Source organism: Bufo bufo, chromosome 6 (genome assembly GCF_905171765.1).
Source record: "Bufo bufo chromosome 6, aBufBuf1.1, whole genome shotgun sequence".
In the NCBI taxonomy this organism is placed as follows: domain Eukaryota; kingdom Metazoa; phylum Chordata; class Amphibia; order Anura; family Bufonidae; genus Bufo; species Bufo bufo.
Genome location: NC_053394.1, coordinates 301,892,250 through 301,916,715, shown reverse-complemented (window position 1 = coordinate 301,916,715; position 24,466 = coordinate 301,892,250). Strand labels below are relative to the sequence as shown.

At 43.1% G+C, this 24,466-nt stretch overlaps 1 protein-coding gene across 4 annotated transcripts in view; it reads right to left on the bottom strand.

Moving 5' to 3' along the window:
• Window positions 1-2,057: 2,057 nt before the first annotated feature.
• The window catches only part of IKZF3 (IKAROS family zinc finger 3), a 138,351-nt gene continuing 115,942 nt past the window's right edge, over window positions 2,058-24,466 (bottom strand). For 2 of the 4 annotated variants that reach the window (XM_040436905.1, XM_040436906.1), the window contains exon 8: window positions 2,060-3,650. In XM_040436905.1, the coding sequence (XP_040292839.1) occupies window positions 2,968-3,650 (683 nt within the window). In that variant the 3' untranslated portion in view covers window positions 2,060-2,967. Of the gene's footprint in view, window positions 3,651-24,466 lie in introns of all 4 variants that reach the window. The other 2 variants (XM_040436907.1, XM_040436909.1) reach the window with 2 other exon arrangements.

The following is a 24,466-nucleotide window of genomic DNA, read 5'->3' as shown; positions in this document are numbered from 1 at the left end:
TTTTCTGTTCCTTAATAGGAACAGTATAATGGTAGTGCCAGATCTGCATTACACCATTTGGGCCCCACTGACTATACTGGTGTCCAATGGGTTTTTAACATTATGTCCAAAAAATAGTGCATGCTGCACTACTTTTTCCAGCATGTTTGATGGAATATGCAATTTAGACCCCTAACTGAGCTGCAGAGTGATCCGACAAGCAGTTCCGTCGCCGGCAAACCATATGCCAATTAATGGCATTAGTAAGACTGATCAGGATCCTGATCAGTCTTAAAAATGCCTGATTAATCAAAAAAATGCATTGAAATGCCGGATCCATCTTTCCGCAGTGATCCGGCATTTGTTTTTTTCAGCTTTTTTTTTTAGGTCTGCGCATTCCGGTATTTTGAATACTGGATCCGGCACTAATACATTCCTATGGAAAAAAATGCCGGATCCGGCATTCAGGCAAGTCCAGTTTTTTTCGCCTGAGATAAAACCGTGGCATGCTACGGTTTTTTCTTTTGCCTGATCAGTCAAAATGACTGAACGGAAGACATCCTGATGCATCCTGAACGGATTACTCTCCATTCAGAATGCATGGGGATAAAACTGATCAGTTCTTTTCCGGCATTGAGCCCTTTTGACGGAACTCAGTGCCGGAAAATAAAAACGCTAGTGTGAAAGTACCTTTAGCTTTTACATTCTTGAAATTAGTCACGCCATTGATGTGGAGCAATGACCTATATAGAGCCTAACTAATATTAAGAAATAAAGTCAAGCAAGTAAACATATCCATAAGTAGAATAGAACACTTCAGTTTTACTTGTGAGTGGTCTGCAGGAAGATAAGTAGCTGCTTCTACCAAAACTGAAAAGCCAGGAGTAGGCTTCTGAAGAGGGAAGTGGCTGCGAAGCAGCTCAATGCAGAGAACGCTTCATAGCGAAGCTCTGCCTCAAGGCAATTTGCAGGAGCAGTTTCTGGCAGAATGAAAGTTCATATTCACACTACTCCTGATAATAAAAGCTCCTAAAAAAGGTATGTTTGCCCTGCTCTCCCCAGCCTTTACCTAGCACTGTCAGCAATTGTAAATGGTCAAAACCGCTTACAGACTCCCATTAAAATTGAGTGGAGATAGATGGATAAGTCGCCTCCTAAAATTATTTAGTGGTTGACTGAGATTTGTAAAATTAACAGTTATGAGAAGCTGAGATAGTCTAGAGAGGGAAAACATGATAAATACTTAAAAATTTGGGATAAATGGAATACATTTCAAGGTTCTGATTATATCTATTATTTCTCATGATTCTTGATGCCTATTTTCCTCTAATGAGACTTCTGTTCTTACTCCCTACCCTACTTTCCTTTATTTGTCCTTGTTTAATATAGATAAAATTTTCTTTCTATTAATCTTTAATGTTTTGTATTCACCATACAATGTATACCATTCCGAGACTTTACAATTTACTGTGTGGTTTATTTGCTTTTTCTGTTAAACTGCAAAAATACAGTGAAATACTTAATTGGGTCTACAGAGGGAATGTTATACTATACAGTAAGGAAAGGGTAATATTTGGTCAAATCTCCAGCCCCAACTGAGATTTATATTTTTGGCAGTAGATAGACTTTAATAATTGATAATATTCAACCTAATATCTTACTCAGCAGAGAAGAGTCAAACAAATTATTGTCTTCAATCATGGTAATGTTCAGAACAACAGAAAATAACTAGATGGTTTACCAAATGGGTAACATTATATCAAAACACATATAAAATAGTAACACCCGACATTATAAAAAAGGAAGTATCAAAAAACAGTATCTCCAGTGCTTCTCACTCAACATTTGACAACTTTGTACAAGTATAATTTACAAGAAAAGACCTACAAAGTAAAACATATTTTAATTTAAGGCTTTAAAAGGAATCTGTCACAATGATCTTGGATTATTATCTGCAGTAATACATAAGAAGTACTGCAGATAAGGAGTCCAGATAATTTTCTCCCACAGACAGTTCAAAAATAGGTGTCTAGATTTGTGTCATTGCTATTACTGAAGCACTAAGGTAAGTCTCCACTCCTCTCTCTATAAGGTTATAGTTTAGCCAGAAACTGTATATTCAGAGAGCAGTCAGAGCCCCTAGTGTTCTGTAATTGGGGAACAGTGCTTAGAAGAGGAGACTCTGCCAGTATATTCAGTGATCAGGAGCAGACGCTGAGATGGAATACTCTGCCACAGAACCTGGATCACCAGCCTTTGGCCAGTGTACCAGCCTTCTGACAGAGATAGGGACAGCTAGCTCAGGCCTTTCCTCAACATCAAACCCTTCTTCTCACAGGGAGAAAACTAGAGAAGCCAGCCCTATGCCTCACCTGTATTGTTTTACATCTGACTTCCTCCAGTAAAAAAGCACAATGGTTTACTACAGACCCTGATTCTCTGGACTTATTTCCCATTGGGGTGCACCACACCTTACCATCCCTTCTGCCCTTCTGGAGAGCAGCAACACATGGTGAAATCTAAATGGTGTCCTGGGGACCCAGCGGAGCATTGGGGCTACCCAAAACCCGGCCACTGCATAGAAACAGAATCATAGCAAACAGATTCGACGTTTCGGCCTATTGGCCTTTATTAAACAGGCCTTTATCAAGGTTTAAATCTGCACTGAAATAAATTTATAGGACTGATATGCATGTGGATGAGTCCTCTACATTATGTTAGCACAGCACATACTCCCTATGTGCACTACTACTCATGTATTACTGCAGATAATAGTCCAGAATTGTGATAACAGATTCCCTTTAAGACTGCAATAGATTGAAATAGTCAAGATATCTGCATTGAGTACCAATAAAGCTTTTAAGGATGAACACAAACACACTGCAGCCTTTATCATCTTATACTCTTGCTGCCATTTGTCTGATGTTGTATACGTAACATGACTTGGCAACTGATTTATCCTCAACATAGAATCAGTTGGTAAGTCTGCTAATTCATACAAAGGCGGTGTTCACCACGTGCAATATGGGATGAGAACTCATATCGGTCCTGGCTTCTATGTCCACACATATTGCACTCAAAGGGGTCTCGAAATCCATGGCATCCCATGTGGATGGTAAACATGACATAATCCAGAAAAAAAACGCAACAATGGTCACAGCGATACACCCCAATCGGGAACCCATCTTTACTCAACAGCTGCAGAAGATCATGCTGAGATAACCCCGGATGTTTCAAGGGCTCAAAGACCCTAACATGCTCCTTGGGGGGTTGAAGTGCACTGTTTGTCCGAACTGCAGTAGTATTTAGGTTGGGTGGATAGGATGCTCTTTCTTCATGACTGCTGTCTGTATCAGTTGAGTCTTGAGCATTGGCACAAGGGGACCGGCCCTGTTCTGGAACTGGCTTCTTTTCTCTGAGCGGCTGCGAGGGAAGATGGCCATTGGAAATATCAACATGCGTGAGCTGTACTGGGTAAAGGCTGCTAATAACAGGTACCATTTCTGCAGTTGGAGTGGGTGGAGTGTGAATTACAGGACGTAAAACCCCTGGACCAAGGTAGGCCATTGGATTTCCTATATTCTGCTCCAGCATCCTTTGAGGAATCACATTATGATCTTTATCATACAAGAAGCTGTTGTAGGGAACTTCAAAACATTGTCTCTTCTCTCCTGGTGATTAAAAAACAGAGAACTAGACATTAGTATATAGTAAAAAACAAAAACTAGGAAATGGATGCCTCCGTGTCTGCTTATAATTTAGAACCACATAGTTTTCAATAAAAATACAGCTAAACTCCTAATCCCTTTATCTGTTTTGAAGAACAGACAATCTCATTTTCTCAGGTTTGCTCTTTGCTTTTATGAATAATCAGTTTTTACTGAAAATTTTATAATAAAAACAGAAGAATTCTACAAAATAGAAGTACAATTTTCAATTATTCCTCCCCACAGCTGCCAAAAAAAGGATTTCTGTGAAAATGGGAAACAAATAAAAGATTGTCCTTGCAGGTAGCTGCTTTTGAGATTTGCAATAGCTGTAGTTCTGCTAGGAGGCACAGTAGCTAAAGCTCCTCACTCCTTCTTCCCTGGCCGACAGCTTCCCTGCTTTTCCCTACTCTAAAAATTTCACAGTTCTGACAGATATAGACATCAGATGTCAGGTAGTTACTAGAGTAACTAAATTATAATGTAATCACAGAGTACCTTCACCAGCGTAAAACGTAACCTTTACTGATGATCATAAAAAAATCACCCAATTTGTGCCCTTAAAAAGCAATTAACAATGAGGCTGGGCAGGACAAGGAAAGGAAAAGTGACTAACCCTTATCAAGCTATAGGCCCTGCCTAGCAAAACCGAATGGGCGCCCCGATAGGGGAGATCCCGTGTCAGGAACCTCCTGATAGGCCTTATATGTCCCTGACAAGCGATAGATACCACCACCCGAGAAGAGACCTAATATGACTACAGTCCAATAGTAATGTCATAAGTCAATGCATGTATCAGAAAATAATAAAGTTACAACAAAAATAATCGCACATAATACATGTATGCTCCCAAATAAACCAGAGGCGTCCAGGTTTTGATCACCAGTGGAAAAAAAAGGAGCACATACCATACAGTTGCAAGAGAAAGTATGTGAACCCTTTGGAATGATATGGATTTCTGCACAAATTGGTCATAAAATGTGATCTGATCTTCATCTAAGTCACAACAATAGACAATCACAGTCTGCTTAAACTAATAACACACAAAGAATTAAATGTTACCATGTTTTTATTGAACACACCATGTAAACATTCACAGTGCAGGTGGAAAAAGTATGTGAACCCTTGGATTTAATAACTGGCTGAACCTCTTTTGGCAGCAATAACTTCAACCAAACGTTTAGTATAGTTGCAGATCAGACGTGCACAACGGTCAGGAGTAATTCTTGACCATTCCTCCTTACATAACTGTTTCAGTTCAGCAATATTCTTGGGATGTCTGGTGTGAATCGCTTTCTTGAGGTCATGCCACAGCATCTCAATCGGGTTGAGGTCCGGACTCTGACTGGGCCACTCCAGAAGGCGTATTTTCTTCTGTTTAAGCCATTCTGTTGTTGATTTACTTCTATGCTTTGGGTCGTTGTCCTGTTGCAACAGCCATCTTCTGTTGAGCTTCAGCTGGTGGACAGATGGCCTTAGGTTCTCCTGCAAAATGTCTTGATAAACTTGGGAATAAATTTTTCCTTCGATGATAGCAATCCGTCCAGGCCGTGACGCAGCAAAGCAGCCCCAACCATGATGCCCCCACCACACTTCACAGTTGGGATGAGGTTTTGATGTTGGTGTGCTGAGCCTCTTTTTCTCCACACATAGTGTTGTGTGTTTCTTCCAAACAACTCAACTTTGGTTTCATCTGTCCACAGAATATTTTGCCAGTAATGCTGTGGAACATCCAGGTGCTCTTGTGCAAACTGTAAACGTGCAGCAATGTTTTTTTTGGACAGCAGTGGCTTCCTCTGTGGTATCCTCCCATGAAATCCATTCTTGTTTAGTGTTTTACGTATCGTAGATTGGCTAACAGGGATGTTAGCATATGCCAGAGACTTTTGTAACTCTTTAGCTGACACTCTAGGATTCTTCTTCACCTCATTGAGCAGTCTGCACTGTGCTCTTGCAGTCATCTTTACAGGACGGCCACTCCTAGGGAGAGTAGCAGCAGTGCTGAACTTTCTCCATTTATAGACAATTTGTCTTACCGTGGACTGATGAACAGCAAGGCTTTTGGAGATACTTTTATAACCCTTTCCTGCTTTATGCAAGTCAACAATTCTTAATCGTAGGTCTTCTGAGAGCTCTTTTGTGCGAGGCATCATTCACATCAGGCAATGCTTCTTGTGAAAAGCAAACCCAGAACTGGAGTGTGTTTTTTATAGGGCAGGGCAGCTGTAACCAACACCTCCAATCTCATCTCATTGATTGAACTCCAGTTGCCTGACACCTCACTCCAATTAGCTCTTGGAGATGTCATTAGTCTAGGGGTTCACATACTTTTTCCACCTGCTCTGTGAATGTTTACATGCTGTGTTCAATAAAAACATGGTAACATTAAATTCTTTGTGTGTTATTAGTTTAGGCAGACTGTGATTGTCTATTGTTGTGACTTAGATGAAGATCAGATCACATTTTATGACCAATTTGTGCAGAAATCCATATCATTCCAAAGGGTTCACATACTTTTTCTTGCAACTGTATGTTCCAAGAATGCAAACTTTGTACCAACGCGTTTCTCTGAACCGTTCTCTGGGGTCAGTTCATCATATAACAAAAAAACTCCAAAAAACAAACGATACAGGAATGGAGGCAATAATATGTGTGCGAATCAGATTATATTCTTGTAGTAATACTCAAATGATAATGGTAAATCTCATGGCCATAAAGAAAGACAATTCCCACATATTTGGGACCAAATATAATGCATCTGCATCACATACCAAATGTCTACAGTGCTGCTACTACTGAAACCCTTTTAAAAATCTACCACACATCATTTAAAGACTGATAATCAAAGTATAGCTTCCAATAAAATCAAAATAACAGCAGGATAGGCCAATAAACATAACAATCGCTATGACAGAAAGGGGAGGATATGATTATACTTCCCTACGGCGGGTTCAGACCTGAGCGTACACTCTGTACGCGCGATTGTACGGGCGTTAACAATCGCGCAACGGACAGAAGCGAACGCCCATTGTCGCGCGTTCCCGGAAGTCTATGTACGGGAACGCGCGACACTACGCCCCAAAGAAGCTCCTGAACTTCTTGGGGCGTCGGGCGTTTTACAGCGCGATCGTACGCGCTGTAAAACGCCCAGGTGAGAACCATGCCAATAGGGAGGCATTGGTTTCTCCCTGTTGAGCGTTTTACAGCGCGTAGGAACGCGCTGTAAAACGCTCAGGTCTGAACCGGCTGTAAATCCCAGATGAGATGCCAAGCTTGGAGAGGGTACGATAAGGGATCAGTCTGGGTCAGCACAGGAGCATTGGTGGTGCAGTGGTGGCCATTTTGATGGAAAGTCTGGTCTCTGTCCATGTCAGCATGCAATCAGCATCGCTCTAAATACCCACGCGTATAAAAATAATTGTACAGATGAGCAGCTACTATACCCTTTTACTACAAGATTATTTGACTATTAAAGATAGTATTTTGCCATATATCATTGTCACTTCATATCAGCTTAGTGGACAGGGGATAAGGCGGTAAAATGAGAGGGAGGTTACTATCCCTCATATTATAAGAGGAATATTAGGTGCAAAATTAAAATGATAAATAGCACCCTACCTCACCCATAGATACAAATAATAACAACAATGGTACCAGGCAGGGGTGCCCACTCTCCCCCTTATTATACATTATGGTCATGGAATTTCTGGCTAGAGCTCTCACAGATAATGAGTCTATTAGAGGAGTCAAACTGGGGGAAATGGAGTCCAAAATAGCTATCTATGCAGATGATCTTCTCGTCAGCTTCCCAAATATTCTGAAGGAGTTCTCGACCTTTGGAGACCTTAGCAACTTTAAAGTAAACCTCCGCTAGTCTGAGATACTTAAAGGGGTTCTGCAGTTTGTTTAAACTGATGATCTATCCTCTGGATAGATCATCATCATCTGACCGGCGGGGGTCCGACACCTGGGACCCCCGCCGATCAGCTGTTTGAGAAGGCAGCGGCGCTCCAGCAGCGCCGTGGCCTTCTCACTGTTTACCGCTGGCCCAGTGATGTCACGACTAGTATCAACTGCCCTGGGCGGGGTTAAGCTCCATTCAAGTGAACGGAGCTTAGCCGCGCCCAGGCCAGTTGATACTAGTCGTGACGTCACTGGGCCAGCAGTAAACAGTAAGAAGGCCGCAGCGCTGCTGGAGCGCCGCTGCCTTCTCAAACATCTGATCAGTGGGGGTTCTGGGTATCGGACCCCCGCCTGTCAGATGCTGATGATCTAGCCAGAGGATAGATCATCAGTTTAAACAAACTGCAGAACACCTTTAATGTAACTATACCTCCTAGCACTGTACACATGCTACAGACATCGTTTCCCTTCCATTGGGCGCAGGGACATATCAATTATCTGGGCACGGCTATCCCCTCAAAATTAACTAATCTCTACTCCACCAATTTTTCCCCCCTTTTGGAGGAAATCAGGAAAGATCTACAGACTTGGAAGAAAACACCTTTATCTTGGTTTGGGAGGATCCACACACTAAAAATGAGTGTCCTGCCAAGGTTATTATATTTCTTTAGAACTATTCCTATCCCCTTACCATATAAATTCTTTAAGGCCTTTAGATCAATGTTCTTAGATTTTATATGGGCAGGATCCTCCCCGAGAAGGAACGCCCAGCAGAGAAGCTGATGTCTCCTCCCCATCGCTTCGATAGTAGTAATTAGCATACGGAGCAGGAGACTGTAACTGGGGCACAGCGGGCGAATGGAGCGGCGCCCAGGAATAATAGTAGGTGCAGGGAGATCCCTGGGCGCCGCTCTACATGTCCTGCTAACTTAACTAAGTTCGAACCCACGAAAGGTAGTCTTTAACTTTTAATACAGGAGGCGGGTGCCGGCTGCAGAATCACATTGCCGACACCCTGCCTCTGACAGGGAGCTGCGATCAGCGGCAGTTAACCCCTCAGGTGCCGCACCTAACTGCCGCTGATTTGCTGCCAGTACCCGCCTCCTGTATTAAAGCTTAATTATCATTAGTGGCGCAGTGCGCCCGCCCCTTCCCCCAAGTATTAGAATCATTGGTGGCGCAGCGCCCCCTCCCCCCCTCAACCCCCCCAGTATTAAAATCATTGGTGGCAGTGGCCACAGAGTCCCCTCACCTCCTCTCATTGGTAGTGCAGTGGCAGCTTCTGATCTGAGCCCCAGCAGTGTAATCCTGGGGCTCCGATCGGTTACCATGGCAGCCAGGATACTACTGAAGCCCTGGCTGCCATAGTCGGCTCCCTGCTACTGTGTGCACAGAGCACAGAGCAGCAGGGAGAGTGTAAAGTCCTATTCACCCTGATAGAGCTCTATCAGGGTGAATAGGACAAGGGATGACAAAATCCCAGGTTCTAGCCCCTAAGGGGGGAAATATTAAATAAAAAGTAAAAAAAAAAAAAAAAAGTATAAAAACCCCACCAAAATATTAAGTATAAATTACATATAAAATATATAAACAATAAATAAATAAACATATCACATATCGCCACGTCCGAAAAGTCTAAACTATTAAAATAGAAAAAAATCTATGCGGTAAACGCTGGAACAGAAAAAAAATAAATAAGGCTACTTTAACACTTGCGGCAGTGTGATCCAGCGGGCAGTTTCATCGTCGGAACTGCCCGCCGGATCCGCCAATCTGCATGTGACTGAAAGAATTTGTGAGACGCATCCGGATGCGGATCCGTCTCACAAATGCATTGCAAGAACGGATCCGTCTCTCCGCTTGTCATGTGGACAGACGGATTTTGAATGCCGGATCCGGCACTAATACATTCCTATGGGCATTCCAGCAAGTCTTCAGTTTTTTTCGCCAGAGATAAAACCGTAGCATGCTACGGTTTAATCTTTTGCCTGATCAGTGAAAATGACTGAACTGAAGACATCCTGATGCATCCTGAACGGATTACTCTCCATTCAGAATGCATGGGGATATGCCGGATCAGTTCTTTTCTGGTATAGAGCCCCTGTGACGGAACTCTATCACGGAAAAGAAAAATGCTAGTGTGAAAGTACCCTAAAAACTGCGCGAATCGCCATTTTTTTTAAATGCGGACTGCACGTGGCTTTTTTGGTTTATTTTTTTCGCGTGGTATCGCATGGTTTCGAGTATCGCAATACTTTTTTATGGTATCGAAATCGAATAAAAAATTTGGTATCGCAACAACTCTACTAGCCTTTCCCTTCACTGTCCCTGGCAGTAGAATACAAGCTTGATTGATTTCTGACTGTCCCTGATTGTTTATTCCACTCTCCCTGACTCCCTAAGATCGTTTTTCTGTCAGACATTGCAAAACTCAACCACCCTGGCATTCTGCTCTTTCTGCTAGGGCACCTCCCTGCCTGCTGCAGCACTGATTGGCTCATTCAGGCTGTCTGTCAGCCTGGACGCCAATCAGGGCAAGCTTTCCCTCTCCCACTTCCTCTCAGAGGCATGTGAGAACCCTTCTACCTCCCTAGTGTTTTTTCCCGCTGTCATGTGCACTAAAATATCGGTAAGTGCCATTTTACTGGATTCATCCGAAAGAAACCTGAAAATATTCGGGTTCGCCTGCCTTCCGAAAAATAGCAAAGTTTGGACCGAACTCGGTTCGGGCCAAACTGGTTCCCTCATCCTTCTCCAACAAGTCAAATATTTAATGGGTGACTATCAGAATGAGTTAAATGAGTTAAAATGTAATAATGCTGCACAGAGTTTATTTAAAAGGCTTCAAACCACACTGGGATCAAGTAAAGAAGGTTAATCGCAAAGTAAGGATGTGATATAAGTAAAAACAAATTACAAGAATTTATTTCAGGAAGCTTACTAATGCAACATTACACTTATGATTCACGGAATGCAAAAACCCCCTTCTCAGGTTAATTTGGTAAGTGCTCCTGACCCTACAACACGTTTTTATGTTACACAACTACATTCTCACTTATCAATACATGAGCATCCCCTGACAGACAAGCTGCTATGAATCAGTGTGTGAACAAGGAACTTATGAAAGATCGCTCAAGGTAAGAAAATGATGAGATTCTGGCTGTCAGACTGACCTGAATACACAATATGAGAAAGTGTCAAGCCAGTGATCCCCTGCACAATAGGCAGGGTTACAGGAATGACAGCAGAGGGCTGCCTGTCACAGTGCTATATACTGTATATAAAGCTGGCATCTATTCATTACACCTGAGGTATCACCTGTTTTCTGAGGGCAGCTGCATGCAGCCTATGTGCATGTTTGTGGGTAGAATGTCACAGCAGAATGAGCAAATCTGGTTCTTCTTTTAATAAGTATTAGGTTCTATGGATTTTTCAAATCTCACAATAGTACAATTCTCATGAGAAAATATCTTCAATCCTACTGTGCCAAAATAACTAAATTATTTGCAGTGTTCACATCTTCCTAATACACTTGTAAATACACTTGTTCCTGGGGAACGTATTATGAGCCAAAAGTGAATAAAAACTGTATAAAAATATATATTAAAAACATATTAATAAAAAGCCCAAAATGTCATGTAAAAATTATTTTGGTAGTCCAACAAATAAAAGTTACAACTGTTAAACCACCACGTGTCCAAAAAAAAGTGTGTACATTGATTTGAATGAGAAAACCAACAAAGAAAAGCCAATCTATAAAGCCATAAAAAATACATAAAGTCATAAAGTAGTAACAACTGGAAAATGTGTATCTGTAGAAAAGTGCATTGTAAAGAGGGTCAGCAGTAATTTTAGGTTTCAGTTTGTTATTACGCTACACTCAGGAATGACACTGGCAATCACCCCAACAATAAATTTATGAGATTGCCAATATCTGCATTAGGACAGTCCAGAATACCGCCCTTGTGTCTCAGTCATTATTGTCACACATGCTGTTTTTGATTATGATAGCAGAAGTCTTGCCGATATTACTCCCCCCAAGAAGGGAAATAAAAACACAAATAGCAGAATTATACTTGGTCCAGAAGCAATGAAGACTGGAGTGTACGATACACTTTAATGACTGTGACCATAAAATATTTATGACACAATAATCTTTAACCATTGGGCTCTGCTGAGTGGTGATAAAATGGCTAATTAACATGGTTTCCCTCCATCCCCCTTCTCATGGTCTTTTACACCTCCACAAGTATTGGTGTTTATTCATCGTAACACTAAAGGCAGACACAGCAGGCAAATATATCGGGAATGAACTACTGCCTGTTCATTAAAGGAGGGTAAAGCGTGTAGCAGCAATGCAGCAATCACCTCTGCTGTATGGGGATGAATGATCTCTAGAGTGATCACACCTACCCATACACATTCATTGTTTCTGGGAAGCAGATTCCAGTTTAGACAGCACAGTCTGCTGCCTAGAAATGATGATTCTGATGTCCACCGGATGAATGAGAGTTTGCTGGTTCATCAGTGGATCTGCAGCACATTTACACAGGGCAATTATTGGGAAGGAGCAATCATTGGTCCAGGTAAAGGAGCCTTTGTAGCAAGTCTCCTGTACTGAGAGTGTTCAATAATAAAAAGAAGGCTTTCTCTTCAGCAAATGCCCCCATAATAAACAAAGCATTACTGCACAGAAAAGGATATGCTACACAAATACAAACAGTTTTAGACACCGGATTCATCCGTAATGGGGCAATAATTCCCTGTACTTCCTCTACTGGCCTGTTCGCATATATACCAGCAAATCTAAAAATACAATTTGCCAAATGTGACCAAGATTCTATATATAAAATCCCCATACTTTAACAGGAATTTCCAATTTCACATCGCATAACTATTTGCAGCTTAAACACTTGAGAACAATGCCAGTTTGGGCCTTGAAGGCCAGAACATTTTATTTTTCTTCTTTGCATTTCAACGGTCATATCTTTTTACATTTTTTGCTCAATGTAGATTTCTTTTTTTCAGGCCCAGTTGTATTTTGTTGTATGTGCTATTTTTTGTTACATACAATGGTTCCTCAAAACCCTGCAATATTAGGATTGATATTGGTTCTTGGATCTATTTCTATTATGGGGAAACTAGGGATTGGTTTCAAAGTCCCAAAATAAGAACATTTAAAAAAAAAAAAAGCAGATAACATACAAATAAAACAAGTCCTTATATATAAAAAAAAAAGTCAGGATTAACTGCTGGATAATGCAGAATCACTTCATATATTGAGTTGAGGGGCTTCTTTGGGGGTTATATACAGTACACATAGCATAACAGAAAAATAAAAATGGAGCTGCCCTCATCCGGTGTCCAAAAGAGGAGCTCATACTGGTATAGGTAAAGAGCAGTACATCATACTACTGTAGAGAGGCGCTACTAGACAGACAATCAATGCATACACTTCAGTAATACAGGTGCTTTACCGGGGCAATGTCCATGATGATTGACTAGACCTTCCAGCCAATCACACATACTTCCAATTGGCAATGTCTGTGGCACTACATGTTGAATCTGACTTTAAGTTACAATAGCCCAGGGAAGACCACTGTATTGTTGAAAATATGTAATCAGAGGACATTGTAACTTGATGTGTAGTGTTTACTTTATGTAGATTTTTTTATTTTGGCAAAAATGCAGTTAAAAAAAAAAAACAATTCTGCCAGTTTTCAATTTGTTCATTTTATATACAGCATTTATGATCAACATACATTATGCTAAAATTTACTGTACATGTCACACTCATGATAATATCAAATGTGTATATATTCAATGTTTCTGTACTTACAGTTTACTGTAAAAAAAAAATGTGTGCTTGTAAAAAATTTTCTTTACTGATTATTTTTTAAACATTGATGAGGTCATTTTTCAAACTGGTGTAAAGTAGAACTGGCTTAGTTGCCCATAGCAACCAGAAAAATGGTGGAATCTGATTGGTTGCTATGGGCAACTAAGCCAGTTCTACTTTACACCAGTTTGATAAATAACCCTACAAGTTGTTTATTCTTTTTACTGTTTCAGGTCCATGACGGTTTTCTAATGATTTTTAATGTACCTGCATATATCTATTATTATATATGCCAGTAGGATGACCTGTATAGTAATAGTACACAGGCAGTTGTCAGACAGAAAATATAGTCAGACACTCCGGGGGGTTTTCAGTGGACCCTGTGTTCTCTGCCTATGCAATGTATGGCCCTTGATCACATCACAAAAACTCCTTGTGATGCAATCAGGTCCCTCCTAAGTCTTTCCCTATGAATGTTTCCCTAGCTACCGAGGTGTAATTCGAAGCTCCACTAAGCTCAGGAACTGATACCTAAATATCTGTGACTGTTAATATTGTTGCATCTTAAATGGATTATCTCATTATTAACGTAAAAAATGAAATTAAAATTAGTCATCATATAGAACATAACAAGCTCTTTCTAACAAAGCTAGAACTAGACCTGTACCTCACGTCAATCCAGAGATTTCCTCATTCAGTGCTCCAATTGCTCTGCTAGATTTATATCAAGCTGGCAGCTCAGGGGTGTGTCCTTTCTTCTGTGCTCTCCCTATCACAGCTCTGGAGGCAGTTGAAGGATGAAACTGAGCATGTGCGGCCTTCTCAGTAAGCAGGTGCCGCCATACAGATACAGTTTATTGAATGACTCAGTGGCTATACAAAAATTTCAATTATATTACCTTCTTGTCCTACCTCAGGGGTGGGGAACCTCCGGCCCGAGGGCCGTATGCGGCCCACGGTATCATTTCATGTGGCCCCCGGCCCCCTGCCAGAACATAATGTGAAAATGCTTATGACCCCTTCCATTATGGAAGCGGTCATTAGCATACGGGAGGCACAGGAAGGTGAGAACAGCACTGCACTGGCTGTCCTCACCTTCCCTGGTCTTCTTTCAGCCCCACACTGTGTCCTGACACATCCAGCGTCAGGACGCAGTGCACGTAGACGTGCACTATGACCTGACGCTGTGCGGTGTGAGGTGACAATATAGTGCGGCAGGAAGAAGAACAGGGAGGGTAAGTGAATCTGCCAAGAGGCAGCGCCGTACGGAGCTGGAGAGGTAAGTTTATTTGTTTATCTTAAATACAGTATCTGATCTGATGTCTGATTGGGGCTGATCTGAGGCTAAAGGAGGGTGGGGAGGGTCTGATGGGGGTCTGATCTGAGGCTTGGGAGGGTCTGATCTGAGGCTGGGGGTGTCTGATCTGAGGCTGGGGTTTGATAGGGGTCTGATCTGAGACTAGGGGGGCTGATGGGGGCTGATCTGAGGCTGGGGAGGGTCTGATGGGGGCTGATCTGAGGCTAGGGAGGGTATTATGAAGGTCTGATCTGAGGCTGGGGGGTCTTATAGGGGCTGATCTGACCCTAGGGGGTCTGATGGGGGCTGATCTGAGGCTGGGCGTCTGATCCGGGTCTGGTCTGAGGCTGGGGGTCTGATGGGAGTCTGATCTGAAGCTAGGAAGGGTCTGATTGGGGTCTAATCTGAGGCTTAGAGGTCTGATGGGAGTCTGATCTGAGGCTGATGTAGGCCTGGGGGGTCTGATAGGAGGCTGATTTCAGGCTGATGGAGGTGGGGGCAGATATTTTGCTGAGAAAGGGACAAAGGCAGGGACAGTTGCGAAGAAAGAGGCAGGGAGAGTGAAAGCTGGGTGAACCCCTCTCTGGACCCCCTGGGTTTAGCTTCCTGCCATTAATGTCAAATAAGTAACATTCTGAACTTAAAAATTAGACTGCTATGTGTGGTCAATATGGCGCCTGTATTGTATGTAATATACTGTATATATATAGTGCAGGCGCTATTTTGTGCTGCAAAAATACAGCCCTCTAGATTATTTTAATTGAAGTGCAATTTCTGTAACTTATCCCTAAGTCAATTATATGTTTGACCAAATACAGCAGTAAAAATTTTTTATTGAGAATTTTGTATGGCCCCCGAATGATGTTACAAATATCCAAATGGCCCTTGGCAGCAAAATGGTTCCCCACCGCTGTCCTACCTGAACAGCTCCTCTAATGAAAACCACCCCCAGTGATCGGATTCTATCACCATAAGTCTGACAATAGAATGCTAACCATTTCATCTGCAGTGGTCAAATGTAGTATTACATGGCATCCATTTAATTACATGGTTTAGAAACTACCGCCTATGAATAGAGTTGGTAAACTTTCATTCAGAACCTTTAATAGCTAGATTGAACAGAAACTAGGTACAAAGAGGCTTGCTTTCTCTGGAGGACCTGCCTCTTCCATGTACAGTCCATTGATTCTAGGGCACACAATGCAATGCTTTACGTCTCCTGTATTGGCGCTGCAGGAAAACTATACACTTGGAGCCAAGTAGTCAGGATATGATGACAATGTAGCAAGCCCACTCAGGGATAGTGATGCCCTAAAACTCCCAGACCCACTATCCCTGCCTACTTGCACAGTCACCCTACACGGGGACCCCACAACTGGTCGACAGTCACTATACTACATATGAGAGCGAGCAACACACAAACAGGGAACAAACAGACACAATAAGAGTAGTCGTACAGTACCAGGGTCAAAAGCCAGATGGTCAACAAAATGCCAAAAGCAAAAGAGAGAGCCAGACACACCAGAAGTCAAAAACCAGGAAAGCAATACAAGACTGAATCACCAGAAGCCAGAAAATGTAGTCACAATACCAGATCTAGAAATCCACAGCCAAAGTAAACGCAATACCACAAAGGAACAGCAGGAGGAGCCAGAGGAACAGAAATTCATCGGCATCTACTCACTGCAGATGCCATCCTTATATTATGCAGGGACACGCTCATGCCGGCGTCCCTGCATGCCAAGTAGTGCTGCCGCCTGTGCGCCTTGACGTGCTTACTCATTGGACTGGAGCTCTGATGTCAGAGAGGCCCAGGCTGCGTTCCTGTGTCCCCTGGCAACCGGACGCTGCTGCCATATGGAGGCAGCGGCAGCAGGGTTACCATGTAATTGTTTAAACTCCTATGGACACAGGGCGTACAGCTACACCCTGATGTCCAAATCCTTAAGGACACAGGGCGTACATGTACGCCCTGTGTATTTCCGATCACCGCCGCACGGCGGGCAGTGATCGGAACAGGGTGCTTGCTGAAATCATTCAGCAGGCACACTGTGACAATGCCGAGGGAGGGTCCTGTGACCCCCGTATCGGCGATCGCTGCAAACCGCAGGTCAATTCAGACCTGCGGTTTGCAGCGTTTCCGGGTCATTCGGGTCTCCGGTGACCCGGAATAGAAGGGTGATCGGTGGTGTAATATACACCACCAATCGCCCTCCATAGATCCTGTGAGGTGGCGGTGATGGATCGCCTGTAATTGGCTGGATGGACAGGTGGACGGAGCGCCACTCTCCTCGCCCGCAAACTTCTGTGTGAGCAAGGAGAGAGGAGCCACGTGTCGGTCCCTCTGCCTCCCACGCGATCCGCCGCCATCCGTGGCCCCTGAGCCACCATAAAGTGCCATCTTGCAAATAAAGATTTAGGGAGAGCTTAAGGTTAGGCAGGGAGAGTGAAAAAAAAGGTTTTTTTTGTGTGCAGCACCCGGATCTGAGGGTGTCTGGGGTCCACAGCACAGCAGGGGTGCTGCAGCTTGCTTTTTTTTTTTGTGGGTGCGCTGACTGTGGCCGGCACTCTTAGCTGTAAAAGAGCGTCCGGCCACTGTTTAGCGCATCGCTCAACCCACCGCAAGGTATACGTAAAAACACACCGTCCCCCCACAAACACTAAATAAAGTTTTACACACACACACACACTCCCCTTTAGCGTTAGAAGATGGCCCGCCGGATGTTCTCGGCCAAGGAGGCATATGCCCAGCTGCTCTCCGACTCCGAGAGCCCCAGTGAGGACGAGGATGACCCCACTTTCCTGTTGTCATCCTCGTTTTCCTCATCATCTAGTGATGATGATGAGCCCCCAAGGTGGCCCCCACTAATATGAGCAGCCCTGGGGCTCGTACTAGTTGCCCACCAGGCAAGTCCACCTGAGCCCCCTACTTGCCTGGTGTACCCCAGAGGATTTTGAGCCCGTGATTCCTGACTTTGTTGGCCAACCAAGAATCCAGATTCGCACAGTGGGCTTCACTGAATATGACTTTTTTAGTTTGTTTTTTTCGGTGACCACTTTGTAAATCTGATGGTGGAGCAAACAAACTTGTTCGCCCAACAGTTTATTGCTCAACACCCAGGCTCCTTTTTGGCTAGGTCCGGTGGCTGGACTCCAGTCAATGCAGCCGAGATGAGGACGATTTGGAGCCTTGTGTTGCACATGGGCCTAGTCAAAAAAACCTGTGTCAGGCAGTACTGGAGTGGGGACGTTCTCTACCAGACCCCACTTTACTGTATGGCCATGACACATAGCCGTTTTGAGGCCATTCGGAAATGCCTGCATTATGCAGATAATGCAGCATGTCCCCCCGGAGGTGTACAAAATCAGGCCGGTCATCGATCACTTCAGGGCCAAATTTTTGGAGGCCTATGTACCTGGAAGGGAGGTCGCTGTTGACGAGTCTCTCCTTGCTATCAAGGGGATACTCAGTTTCCGCCAGTACATTCCCAATAAGCGGGCAAGGTATGGCGTGAAGCTATACAAACTTTGTGAGAGTACACTTACAAGTTTCAGGGTACACTTACAAGTTTTGTGTGTATGAGGGGTGAGATTCCCTTATTGAACCCCCAGAGAGTACCCCCACTCTGGGTGTTAGCGGGAAACTTGTGTGGGACCTTATGCACGCACTGCTAGATAAGGGTTACCACCTGTACGTGGATAACTTTTATACTAGTATCCTCTTGTTCCAGTCCCTCGCTGCCAGATCCACGTCAGCTTGTGGGTCAACGAGGCCTCCCTACCCACCCCCTCCAGGTACCTATCCCCAGGGGTGAGACCCGTGCCCTTACCAGTGGAAACCTGTTGCTGGTCAGATATAAGGACAAGAGGGATGTCCTTATACTGTCCACAATTCACAGTAACGGCATTACCCCTGTCACTGTGCGAGGTACCGCGGCACCGGTCCTTAAAGGGCTTCTGTCACCCCACTAAAGTCATATATTTTTTTTGGATACTTAAATTCCTTATACTGCGATATATCAATATACACTCACCTAAATAATTATTAGGAACACCTGTTCTATTTCTCATTAATGCAATTATCTAGTCAACCAATCACATGGCAGTTGCTTCAATGCATTTAGGGGTGTGGTCCTGGTCAAGACAATCTCCAGAATTCCAAACTGAATGTCAGAATGGGAAAGAAAGGTGATCTAAGCAATTTTGAGCGTGGCATGGTTGTTGGTGCCAGACGGGCCGGTCTAAGTATTTCACAATCTGCTCAGTTACTGGGATTTTCACGCACAACCATTTCTAGGGTTTACAAAGAATGGTGTGAAAAGGGAAAAACATCTAGTATGCGGCAATCCTGTGGGCGAAAATGCCTTGTTGATGCTAGAGGTCAGAGGAGAATGGGCCGACTGATTCAAGCTGATAGAAGAGCAACGTTGACTGAAATTACAACCGAGGTATGCAGCAAAGCATTTGTGAAGCCACAACACGCACAACCTTGAGGCGGATGGGCTACAACAGCAGAAGACCCCACCGGGTACCACTCATCTCCACTACAAATAGGAAAAAGAGGCTACAATTTGCACGAGCTCACCAAAATTGGACTGTTGAAGACTGGAAAAATGTTGCCTGGTCTAATGAGTCTCGATTTCTGTTGAGACATTCAAATGGTAGAGTCCGAATTTGGCGTAAACAGAATGAGAACATGTATCCATCATGCCTTGTTACCACTGTGCAGGCTGGTGGTGGTGGTGTAATGGTGTTGGGGATGTTTTCTGGGCACACTTTAGGCCCCTTAGTGTTTCTGACCATGTCCATCCCTTCATGACCACCAGTACCCATCCTCTGATGGCTACTTCCAGCAGGATAATGCACCATGTCACAAAGCTCGAATCATTTCAAATTGGTTTCTTGAATATGACAATGAGTTCACTGTACTAAAATGGCCCCCACAGTCACTAGATCTCAACCCAATAGAGCATCTTTGGGATGTGGTGGAACGGGAGCTTCGTGCCCTGGATGTGCATCCCTCAAATCTCCATCAACTGCAAGATGCTATCCTATCAATATGGGCCAACATTTCTAAAGAATGCTATCAGCACCTTGTTGAATCAATGCCACGTAGAATTAAGGCAGTTCTGAAGGCAAAAGGGGGTCCAACATCGTATTAGTATGGTGTTCCTAATAATTCTTTAGGTGAGTGTATAATGCTCTTACTGATTTTCGTTCTGTAGTTTCTTAAAAAAACAGACTTTTATAATATGTAAATTACCACTCTACCAGCACGTAGGGCGGCTACTTGCTGGTAGCAGCCGCATCCTCCTTTCATAATGACGCCCCCTCCTCATGTTGATTGACAGGGCCAGCGAACGCGCTCGTCCTCTGACTGGCCCTGTCTGCGTTCAAAAATTCGCGCCTGCGCCGTACCGGTCTTCAGTCGGCGAAGGCGCACTGAGAGGAGGACGCTCGCTCGGCCGATCCATCCTCAATGTGCCTGCGCCGATGACGTCACATCTACACCCGGCGCAGGCGCACTGAGGAAGGAGCGGCCGAGCGAGCATCCTCCTATCAGTGCGCCTGCGCCGACTGAAGACCGGTACGGCGATGGCGCGAGATTTAAAACGCAGACAGGGCCAGCCAGAGGACGAGCGCGTTCGCTGGCCCTGTCAATCAACATGAGGAGGGGGCGTCATTATGAAAGGAGGATGCGGCTGCTACCAGCAAGTAGCCGCCCTACTTGCTGGTAGAGGGGTAATTTACATATTATAAAAGTCCGTTTTTTGAAGAAACTACAGAACGAAAATCAGTAAGAGCATTATATATTGATATATCGCAGTATAAGGAATTTAAGTAGAAAAAAATAATAAAATTACTTTAGTGGGGTGACAGAAGCCCTTTAAGCCCGATTGTATCGAGGACTACAGTCGGTATATGGGAGGAGTTGATCTCTCTGATTAAGTCCTCAAGCCATATATAACGCCATGCGCAAAACCCGGGCATGGTACAAAAAAGTTGCGGTCTAATTGGTACAGGTTGCCTTGTACAACTCTTTTTTGCTGTCCCGGAGCGCTGGCAACACAGGGAAATTCCTCCAGTTCTATGAGGCAGTCCGCAAGGCCCTGATCTTTTCTGACCGGGAAAGAGCAGGCCGGAGTACCTCGGGAACTGAAGGCGCCTGGATCGTCCCTGGCCAACACTTTCCAGGTGTGGTCCCCCATACTGGAAAGAAGGGACGGTCCCAAAAAAAAGTGTAGAGTGTGTAACAGGAGGGGGATACGGAAGGACACCACCACTCAGTGTGACACGTGCCCCGATTATCCGGGCCTCTGCATTAACGGTTGCTTCAGGGAGTATCACACTTCCATGGAGTACTAAATTTATAATCCCCTTCCCCCATTTTAATTTATTTGTCCACAGTCTTCCAAATTTTTGGGGGGGCATGTCACATTTAGGAAGCCCCCATGGTGCCAGAACAGCAAGAAACCCCCACATGGCACACATTTAGGAAACTAGACTCCTTGTTATGTACCTTGAGGGGTCTAATTTCCTAAATGGTGTGCCATGTGTTGTTTTTTTTTTTGCTGTTCTGGCACCATGGGGGCTTCCTAAATGTGACATGCCCCCCAAAAAACATTTCAGCTAAATTTTCTGTCCAAAATCCCAATGGCGCTCCTTCTCTTCTGAGCCGTATAGTTCACCCTCAGATCACTCTACATCCACATATGAGGTGTTTTTTTCTCCTTTTAACACTTGTAAAAATGAAATAAAAGGGGCTACAAGAACATGTTAGTGTAAAAAAAGGAGATTTTGAATTTTCTCCTCCACTTTGCAGCTATTCCTGTAAAACACTTAAAGGGTTAACAAACGTTCTGAATGTCATTTTGAATACTTTGAGGGGTGCAGTTTTCATAATGGGGTCATTTATGGGGGATTTCTAACATAAAGACCCTCAAATTCACTTCAAAACTGAACTGGTCCCAGAAAAAATTCAGATTTTGAAATTTTCATGAAAAATTGGGAAATTGCTGCTCAACTTTAAAGCCCTCTAACTTCTTCAAAAAGTAAGAAACATGTCAACCTTATGATGCCAACATAAAGTAGACATATTGAATATGCGAATCAATATATAATTTATTTGGCATGTCCATTTTTCTTACAAGCTGAGAGTTTCAAATTTAGAAAAATGCAAAATTTTCAAATTTTTCATGAAATTTTCAACTTTTTCACAAAGAAATGAGGTATGTATCAGAGAAAATTTACCACTAACATAAAAAACAATTTCTGAATCAGTATGATAGATAAAAGCATCCCAGAGTTATTAATGCATAAAGTGACACTGGTCAGATTTGCAAAAAATGGCCTGGTCCTTAAAGGGAGTCTGTCATCAAAGTCTCACCTTTTTAACCCTTCCCATAGCTTTCTAGCAGCCTTACAGTTAATAAAACCGGCAAAAAACAACTTAGTAGCATATGCAAATGAGGGCTCGCAAGTGCCCAGGGGCGGCGTTACCCTCGTAGGTGCCCAGCTAGCTCAGCCTTATTGTCGCTTCCCCCCGCCCATTCTTTCCCTCTGACCGCCCATCTACTTACTTCTTGTTTCGCCGAGATCTCGCCCTGCGCACTCAGTCCGTCGGCCGGCGCATGCGCACTGCGATGTCCATTCCTTGTACGGCATCACAGTAATTAATGCTCATGCGCCAGCTAACGGCGCGAAACCGGCGCATGCGCATTAATTACTGATCACTGAACTATGGCTTGTATTTGGTCCGATAAACTGTAAATAGTAATTTACAGAGAGCCACATCAAATATACTATGTGTATACGTAGTATACATAACAGTATAATGAAGGCCTATGGGTCCATTTGCACTTTCCTGACACATACAGTAACTGTACACTACAGACATTGTGTGAAAAGACCCTAAGACATGACATAAAATCAGACGTTCTGTGTGTGTCTCTGCTGTGTTCTCAAGATACATGTATACACGGCCTCCTCATCTTTACGCTGCTCTCACAATAAAAACATTACACTTGCACATAATCCAAACAGATTTTCCCACTGTGTAAATGTGAAACAGAAACAATTCATTTCTCAAACCTCACACCTAGAAACCTGTCAGTTCAAAAGAGGATTATGGCAGCCCCGTACAAACAGAATGAAAACAATCATTTTAGTTTTGAGGTGACATTCATTTTAATACTTTGCCATTTTCAAATATCATTGCCCTTCATCTTATTTATTTTATGACCTAGAGGTAAAATGTTTCTATGCACATAGTTTTCTACATAATTTCTGTATAATTGTATATTGGGTATTTTTGTATCTCTCTAAAATATGATATGCTTGAACTGAACATGAAAAACATGGAAGTCTATTTATGCAGTGGCGAATATGGATGAGCAAGAAAGGCAGTCTGGTGCGTTATGTTATTGTGTTACTGTCCAAAAATTATTTAAGCTAGTATTTTCTACATATAGCATATTTTATATATATATATATATATATATATATATATATTTTTATATATATATATATATATATATATATATATATATATATATATATCAGCACTCATTTCCCTGCAGGCAACTCTACAAAGAATCACTGGATTTCAGATAAGCTATAGCTATAAGGCTCTATTAACATCACTGCACTGTAAAAACTCCATAAAGAACATATCCATAGGCACCCAGCATATTCCAAAACAGTGTCTTGGGTCCTTTTATCATAAACTGGATCAGTATGTACTGTACAAAGCGTTGTCAACGTGGTAAATGTTACAATGGGAGTCAATGGCTGCCATATGCCACTATATGCCTAAACAATGTTATACGTCCTACTGAGGTACTGTATATGTCAAGGAGTAGTTGACAGTAGAAAAAAAAGTCATAGGCACAGAACCTAAAAGGAGTAATATATTTATCAAAACAGACCAATAAAACAACCCTAGTATACGACATGCAGCTTGTTCTGAACACAACTAAACAGTCCTAGAAAGAAAACATTATATTTGAGATTCCCTAATAAATAACATTCCATCCATCCTGGTGGTAACGGTGTTCGCACTAACAACACTGAATCATTTGGTGATTTCTTATTGTCACTCCCATAGAATAGGATGGCTGGTGGTATCAAAGAGCTTGTGTACCAGAGCAGTATGTTAAAGGGGGTCAGTCAATTGGAGATTTGCTGTTAAATCAGACACAAGCTCTTGTAGAACTTTCATTTAACAATCCATTGTTCTGGAGAAAATGAGCAGTTAAGGGTACTTTCACACTAGCGTCATTCTTTTCCGGTGTTGAGGGTCTCAATACCGGAAAAAAACGCTTCAGTTTCGTCCCAATGCATTCTTAATGGAAAGCAATCCGTTCAGTATGCATCAGGATGTCTCACATTCCGTTCCTTGTACGGTATTTGACCGGACAAAATACTGCAGCTTGCTGAAGTATTTTTTCCGGCCAAAATTCTGGAACACTACCGCACTTGCCGGATCCGGCATTAATTTCCATTGAAATGTATTAATGCCGGATCCGGTACCAAGTGTTCCGGAAATTTCCACATCACCAGACCCGGTTTTCCGGTCTGCGCATGCCTGTTCTTTCTAGCTTTGAAAAAGTTTAAATACCGTATCCGTTATTCTGGATGATACCGGAAAGACAGATCCGGTATTTCAATGAATAAGTCTAACGGATCTGGAAAAAAAAAGATATACGTTTGCATACGGATTTCCGGATCTGGCAGCCCAAG